This window comes from Austrofundulus limnaeus, unplaced genomic scaffold, assembly GCF_001266775.1.
Source record: "Austrofundulus limnaeus strain Quisiro unplaced genomic scaffold, Austrofundulus_limnaeus-1.0 Scaffold39, whole genome shotgun sequence".
Taxonomy (NCBI): domain Eukaryota; kingdom Metazoa; phylum Chordata; class Actinopteri; order Cyprinodontiformes; family Rivulidae; genus Austrofundulus; species Austrofundulus limnaeus.
The window spans coordinates 921,001-929,230 of record NW_013952441.1 but is presented as its reverse complement, the minus strand read 5'-3'; the positions used below and the strand labels follow the sequence as shown (position 1 = coordinate 929,230).

At 37.9% G+C, this 8,230-nt stretch overlaps 1 protein-coding gene across 2 annotated transcripts in view; it reads left to right on the top strand.

The window, feature by feature from the left end:
* oat (ornithine aminotransferase) overlaps positions 1–7,430 on the top strand; it is a 9,363-nt gene extending 1,933 nt beyond the window's left edge. The window contains exons 2-10 of one of the 2 annotated variants that reach the window (XM_014007032.1): positions 1,228–1,459; positions 1,540–1,764; positions 3,689–3,784; positions 4,016–4,143; positions 4,498–4,620; positions 5,426–5,554; positions 5,670–5,783; positions 6,023–6,167; positions 6,392–7,430. In XM_014007032.1, coding sequence (XP_013862486.1) covers positions 1,246–1,459; positions 1,540–1,764; positions 3,689–3,784; positions 4,016–4,143; positions 4,498–4,620; positions 5,426–5,554; positions 5,670–5,783; positions 6,023–6,167; positions 6,392–6,552 — 1,335 coding nt within the window. In that variant the 5' untranslated portion in view covers positions 1,228–1,245 and the 3' untranslated portion in view covers positions 6,553–7,430. The remainder of the gene's footprint in view (positions 1–1,227; positions 1,460–1,539; positions 1,765–3,688; positions 3,785–4,015; positions 4,144–4,497; positions 4,621–5,425; positions 5,555–5,669; positions 5,784–6,022; positions 6,168–6,391) is intronic. The other variant, XM_014007033.1, reaches the window with a different exon arrangement.
* Positions 7,431–8,230: the final 800 nt, after the last annotated feature.

Sequence of the window (8,230 nt, the reverse complement as noted above, 5' to 3'; positions counted from 1 at the left end):
CCTCTCCACTTCAAATAATAATAATAATAATAATGGATTAGTCTTATATAGCGCTTTTCGAGACCCTCAAAGACGCTTTACAATTTTGTTTTGTAATGTTTTGTAATTCATGTATCTATTAACACCCTTTAAAATTAGATGTTTAGCCTGAAGTCTGTAATTTTGACACAATTTAGAACAGATTTTTATGAAGAGCAAATCTTTCCCACTGAATYGGTCATGTGACTAGAACATAAGGGTGTCCAAGGACTCCAGGGGATTAATCGTCAAATTAATCGTTATCGGCTAAATACCCAAATTGATTTTTTTTGCCAATATTGCCCAACTCTACTGTCGGTACCTTTTCTCAGTACRAAATAAAACTGTATGTTTAAAGGAGTGCCGTGTTTAATTTGGTCTGTGTCCAAAAAGAAAAGCCTGGAATGTCACAGCTGAGTTGCGTGGGTTACAAACCCTTTGTTAACTTAAAAGCTCCTCCTTTGTGTTGAATAAAGGGAAGCGTGGTTCAGCAGACCTGTTGGGCCTACGTGCTGGGAACTCAGATGACAGTACACGTTAGACTCCAGAGCTGCAGTGAGGTTTTTGATTACAGTTCATGCAGATTTAAGAGAAAAAWCAAGAATAGCAAGTTTTTTTTCTAGTGCCGCCCTTTTTGTGAATCACTTGTTTTTCCAGTCCTTCCTTCATTTGCAAAGATCAAATCCACATTTATTGTTTTGGCAATTAAACTCTAAAGTACTTAGCAGGGTGTGTTTTTATACCTCCAGTTTCCATTGGCAGTAAAGTACATGTGATACACTAGTGTTTGCAAATTATTTAAGTCTTATATTTAATTAAACATGGGGCAAAGACAACATATCAGGTGTTTTTACAGTGTTTTGTGTTGTTTRCTAAGTTTGCAATGCTTGATTTTTCTCAATCTCACAAAAAATAGACTTGAAAAAGTTGTGCAAATTTAGGAAAAAGTACACAAAACCATATCTCCAGCTAATGACTTGTACGTTATAACAGAGCAGTGGTGTTATCTTTATTTACAAAACACAAAACCGGAAAGCTGTATCAACACCTAACTTTGAGTGAAATTCCTAACTTCCTTTTGAGCGCAAACAAAATGACAGATTTCGTTCGCTAACTTTTTTATCTGATGTTGCAGATCTCATTTTAAATGTRTTTTAAAATTTGTATGTRGAAAATGTTCAWAAATAATWKTTGTTTTCAACCACGCAGCAGTGTAAAGCACAAAGTATGAAGGGAACGATTCTTCTGCTCAGCCGCAGCCTGAGCCGCGCGGCTCCTGTTCTCCGACGGAGCATCCACTCCGGTGCYCGTCCGGCCTCCGCCATCGCCTCCAAGCTGAGGACAGAACGTCCGCTCACCTCAGAGGAGATTTACGCCCGCGAGGACAAGTATGGAGCTCACAACTACCATCCCCTGCCTGTGGCCTTGGAGCGAGGGACGGGTGAGTTCATGCTGTAAACTGGTGAAAAGTCAAAGCTGAGACTTTACAATCATTTTTCTTTTTTTATATATAATTGTCAGGCATCTATGTGTGGGAYGTTGAAGGGAACCGATATTACGACTTCCTCAGTGCCTACAGTGCAGTAAACCAGGGACACTGCCACCCTAAGATTGTTGCTGCGCTCACTGCGCAGGCTTCTAAACTCACCCTGACCTCCAGAGCGTTCTACAACGACGTGCTGGGCGCTTACGAAGAGTACATCACCAGCTTGTTTGGATATGACAAAGTATTACCAATGAATACAGGTAAATCTAAATGGGCATGTTGTCCTGTTTTTTAAATTTCCCATATATTTTTGCAGTCTACTTTTTAGGGGTGTAAGAAAATATCGATATCTGAAATATCGCAATATTTCATTTCCCGATACTGTATCAATGTTCTAAAGCCCTGTATCGATTTTTATTAAGGTTTAAAATGTCAACTTTCCTGCCAGCYGTTCATTTTTATGTTGTAGTTCAGCCTCTGACCACTAGTTGGCAGCAGTGAGCCATACATTTGGCTCCTCTACCTCTTGAGCACCAGAGAGTAAGGGTAGCATTAGCGCTGTGAGTAAACGTTAGCTTTATGCTGCGATAGCTGAAGCTGAGCAGAAAAGACCGACACCCTCTGCTTTCTAAGCTGAGGTAAGGTTACGAACATTTACTTACTTTTCAGAGTGTCTGTATTTTAAGCCAAATTAAGTGTTTTGTGCGCTCTTTTTTTCCAACTGTAGTCACGTTACGGAAGGCAGGCAGGCATGCGTATATAGCGCATGCGTCTCTAGCACCTTGAGCGAGCTCGGCACGCCCCCGTGACATAAAACTCTGTCTGTTTCTCTCAATGTCCGGCTGATGATCGCATCCAAGTCCATATACCTTAACTTTATCCTGCTGTGTTCGCTTCAAAAACGGTTTAACTGCGTTGTTAAGCTTCTCCATTTATTTACTGTTTATTTTCGGGACCTGCCCTGCTGTTCGACCCACAGTTCTGCAAATCAGGTTCTGGATGCAGGTCAGCTGATCCCAGAAACTCTGTGCAGCAGCTTCATATCATCTGTTTACTGAACTTTATGACAACATAAACGCTATTGTTAAGTGTTGGGTGACCATATTGTAAATTAATATTAAAAACTAAAAGGTGCAAAAAATATATTTTCAAACTATTTATTGTCAAATTTAGTCTAATTATTGAAAACATGGATAAAATATGAAACAAATAAAAAAAATACATACAAAGCAGAACACAGCTAAATGTATCAAAACTATGTCTATGTGATATTAGAATTTTCTGAGACAATGAATTTTGGTTTTTCTTTTTTTTTTTACTTCCCCCCAGTAAGTGGTTTTTATTTAATAGAATTTTTGGACAAATATATCGCAATATATTGCCTTGCTTACAGTATCGCAATATATCGGGATATATCGTATCGTGACCCCTCTGTCATGATATGTATCGTATCACCAAATTCTTGCCAATACACAGCCCTACTACTTTTGCACATTTTATGCAACTTTAACAATTCAAATATCAAAACATTCACCTATTCAGGAAATGTGCGCTAATATTGTTTTTGTGTTTGGTAATTTTTACTTTTTGTTTAAATATTTACCTTTTATGTCCAAATATTTTACCGTTGAACTACATTGAGATCTCTTTAATTCTTTCAAACACGGTTTACTTCAAAATCTGTTACAGCAGATTTTTTATTTTTGTACCCTTCTTGCTTATTATTTACATTATTTAACCAGGCAAATCCCTTTTGAGATCACAGATCTCTTTTGCAAGGGCGGCCTKGGCCTGAAGGCAACGTGTTTTACTTATTTGTGCTGTGGGGGAAACTGGAGTACCCGGAGAAAACCCACACAAGCACGAGGGGAACATGCAAACTCCACCCTGGTCCGAACCGGGGATTGAACCCAGGACCTTCTTGCTGTGAGGCGACTGTGCTAACCACTGAGCTGTCGTGCTTCTCTTGCTTACTTTCACGTTCTAGCCAGACTCTTGCTAATTTTAGCTATTAGCTAGCCTTTAGCTACTTTTAATTTTTGTCTCCCAACTAGTGTTCTGCTTTTGTTTAGCTTTAACAATCAGTTTCAGCTTTTCCAGAAAACCTTCTGCAGTCATTCACGCTGCGTTTTCACAACAAATGCTTTTTCTCAAGTTAAGATTTGCTTTTTTATTACAATTTAGGGGTTGAAGCTGGCGAGACTGCCTGTAAGCTTGCAAGAAAGTGGGCCTACAACGTAAAGGGAGTTCCAAAAAATCAGGCTAAAATCATTTTTGCAGGTAAGTCACGAGCTGGACACATGAGTGGAAGAAAAAAAAAATTTTTTTTCAGTAAAGTAAAAGTAAATTTTGAAACATGCTACTCTGTTGACATCATTTACATATTTCTACATTGAGACAAATTCTATCAAAGAAGGCAATAACTTCAGTACTGTTTGATTTACCTTTTTTTTAAATTCAGTTGTTTAAAGTTTATTGAAAACCTGAGAAACGTCTCATCTTGTTTTTCAGAGGGGAACTTCTGGGGCCGCACCATGGCGGCCATTTCCAGCTCGACTGACCCCAGCAGCTATGAGGGTTTTGGTCCCTTCATGCCCGGCTTCGAGCTCATCCCTTACAACGACATTCCTGCACTGGAGGTACAMGTTTCTTATTACTAAAGTTAATCAATATAGAAATGAAAGACAGCACAGTGAAAAGGTATTTGAAAGTTTAAAGCTGAAAATATGAACTTTGATCCATGCTAGCTGTCAGAGGGATTTTTAATAAGTTGTTCACTGGATGCTTAATTATTGTACACATCTGCTAAAAGCCTACTACCTTTGTGGGGGTTTTTGTTTGTTTTTGTTTTATAAGTACTTTTTAGCTTTATATTATGTTCAGTTACAGTAAGTTTTGTAGAGCTAAAATTTTATTTTTTATCAGATTTTCTTAAAAACTACAGATAAAAAAAGCATCCCTCCCTCCCTCTTTTTTTTTTTTTTAATTCCTAGAAAGCCCTTCAAGACCCAAATGTTGCAGCCTTCATGGTGGAGCCCATCCAGGGAGAAGCTGGTGTTGTGGTTCCTGACCCGGGCTACCTGACTAAAGTCAGGGAACTTTGCACAAAATCCAATGTGAGTAAAGCAGACAGGAACCATCCCAGGTGACTCAGCTGGTGTTAGTGTGAGGAATAACACCAGAAGAAACATGTTGATATTAAAATGCTAAAAAAAATGTAGTTTAAAAGAGTATTGCAAAAAGTATGAGGTACATGAGATAACAAWATGCTAATCAGGCTACACTGCTTCTTTCCCAGAGTAAATAAATAAAAGTTATGTAAAATGCCCAACTGTCACCCAGACAGTTTGTACTGAGCAGGTTTCAGTTCTTGCAGAGCATTCTTTCCCAAATGTGGGAACCGTGACGGCTGCATATCTTGTTGCAGAACTGATAAAAAAGTTACAAGATCAGGGCTGCAGAACGTTACTGTTACAGCTCAGCTGGTTGGAATGTAACCATGTAGGTTTGTGTCAGCGCACACTATGAATAAATCTTTTCATGTTTAAAAAACTTAGTTTGGAATGGCTGCTGTCACATTTAAACTATAAACTGCTTTCCAGTTTTTAATAGCTGCAGCTTTGCAAAATCTATTTAAATTGGTTATAAAACAAATGGAGCATCAGGTCAACCAAGCTGTTTTTTGCAGCCACAGACACACAGTGCCTTTAAAATAAAAAATAAAAAAAATAAAAATTTCATTAAACCTGGTGTCAGGCTGTTGCCAGATTCTTGTTCAGTGATTTCTTGGCTTTTGTGTAAATTACCCTGAAATGGCTTTTAGCACTTAATAAATAAAGCGCTAACGTGGTGTTGACTAATAATCTTGATAAGTGTGATATTTTCTGGGTTTCTTACCACTCCGCTCTGTGGTCTGTCCAGGTGTTGTGGATTGCTGATGAGGTGCAGACGGGCCTGGCGCGGACCGGCCGCCGGCTGGCTGTGGACCACGAGGGAGTTCGCCCGGATGTGGTGATGCTGGGCAAAGCTCTCTCAGGAGGAACTTATCCTGTGAGTCTTTAACTCACATTTTGATTTTATACAACAGAAGCTGTCCAGCATTATTAAACATCAGGGTTTAAGCTGGTTGAAGTTACATTTGTTTGAATTCCTCCGCCTCCTCCAGGTGTCTGCTGTGCTGTGTGACGATGAGATAATGCTGACCATCAAGCCCGGGGAGCACGGCTCCACGTATGGAGGAAACCCCGTGGCTTGCCATGTTGCTATTGCTTCATTGGAGGTTAGTGTTGAAGCGCAGTTTGTTTATTACCATTTTAATCTTTTTTTGTCATCAAAACACTAGAGAGGTTGTTTAGACTTTGTATTAAGAATCCTCCAGAAAAGTTTCGGCTGATTTGCAGGTCAGCTCTGACGCTCAAACACTGAAGATTTGAACCTGTAAAAAGAAAATCTGATTAATGTTTGAGACACTTTCCTCATCATTAAGGTGTATTTTTTTTAACTTGTTTTCATTTGTAGGTGATGGAGGAGGAGAAGCTTGCAGAAAATGCTCAAAGGATGGGAAATTTGTTGCGAGCTGAGCTGAATAAGCTGCCCAAAGACATCGTGACAACGGTCAGAGGGAAAGGCCTCCTCAACGCAGTCGTCATCAAGGAGACCAAAGGTGAAATACTGAGCTGTCTTTGCAACTGCATATTTTATTTAAACCATTTAATCTCATGATAAATTAAAATAAGGGTTTAAACAAAAATAAAATTTGTTGCAGTGGCAGGTTTTATACATTTTAACATTAACTGAATCAGAAAAGAGCAAAGAAAAAGACATGAAATAAAAAAAAAAAACATTAAAAAACAAACTGTTACATAATTTTTACTCTACCCCGTCCAGACTACGATGCCTGGAAGGTCTGCCTGCGCCTCCGTGACAACGGACTGCTTGCCAAGCCCACCCACGGCGACATCATCCGACTGGCCCCGCCCCTCATCATCAACGAGCACGAGCTGCGCGAGTGCATCGATATCATCCAGAGAACCATCATGTCCTTCTAAACAACAAATCACCAGCGCAATCAACTGACACCCCATCAACCCAAAGCTCGGCTCGTCACCAAACATTTTCATTGGCTTTTACTTTGTTTTCATTCGTAACTTAAAGGTGAATATTTTAAGAATTGGTTTTTAGTGAAAAGAAGGGTGTTTGAGTAGTGTTTACAGAGCGAATGTCTGTGATGATCTACTGAAAAGCTGCTGTTAGGACAAAGAGTTGCCTCAGGAAAGATTTAAGACTGGTTAAAGATTGTGTTTTTGGAGTGTTGAGTTTACCTTTTACATCATAATAGCTGATGTATTTGTTGTTTTTACATAAATGCTCAGTTTTCTTTTTCAAGAATTAGTATTGTAGCATGCAGGAAGGTAAAGAAAGCCCTCTGTAGGACTGTGAAGGAAGTGCACCTTCTCGCTGAAACTGAGATGTGATCTCTGGGTCTAGCGTGAGATAAATTTACAAATCTAGTTTACTGCAGATAGTTGGAAATGCTGCTGTCGGCTGACAATTTGTGGAACCAATATTGTTACACAAAAGATTGTAAAAAATTAATATATTTAATTTTGCACATAAATTTTGTCACTTTTGAAGAACTGCTAATTTATGTCTTAAAGGACCACCTTTTATTACCTGTCGCTGTAATTCAAAATGTTGTGCTGTATGTAGTATCTACTGGAAAAAGACAAAAACTAAAATCTTTGAGCCTGAATCTGAGTAATTTGCGATATTTAAAAGAGACGAAGCTGTTTGAAGAGCACACTGCTGGCTTTGATTGAAGTCTGCTGTATGTACAGTATGTATGTAAAAGATTGTATTTTAAGAAAAACATCTGACATTGTTACAAAACCTAGTATTCTTCAAATAAATGATCCCAGTGTCCCACCGTTTGACTTATTATTCTGAGTCACAAACCAAAGTAATGTGGTGTTCAAGAGAGTCAGAGGTGTACAGTGATTAAGTACATTTACTTCGTTACAGTATGTTTTTAATCACAACTTTTACATTTTCAATAGGTTCAAAACATAAAAATGATACTTCTTTAATATTTAACGTCACCTTAAACGCTACTAATATAAATATGACTGGAACTCATGAAACGTCATTCATGCACTCTAAAAAAATAAAAGTATTGAATTATTGATTGAAACAGTTGAGTTATGTCAACTGGTTCTACTAAACCAAGTTTATTGGAACCAGTTGACAACTTGGTAAGGTAAATTCAATATTTAATTTCTTAGCGTGTGTGTGTAAAAGTACTTTTACAATTATTGTGGGAAGTTTTATGACTTTTACTCTGAGGTGGGTAGAGTACCCAAATATTTATTCATGTAAGCGTAGCACTACTTCAACATATTTTTTACTCAAGTGAAAGTAAAAAGTAGCCATCCAAGAAATGGCTTGAGTAAGAGTAAAAAAGTATTTGGTAAAAAAGGCTAAGTACTGAATACTTGACTAGACATCAATCATTTAGTATTTTAAAATTGCATCATCAGATGGACCAAAAATATAAAGCTATGAGGGAAATTTTGGTGTTTTATAATCAAAATGAAAATAATTCATATAAATAACATAATTACAAAATATTAAATTCAGGCAAAAGAAACATTTTTCCAAATTAGTTTGTTTCAATATAAAAGTTATGAAACTTAAAAAAAAAACTGCCATTGTTTGTGTGTCTAGTGA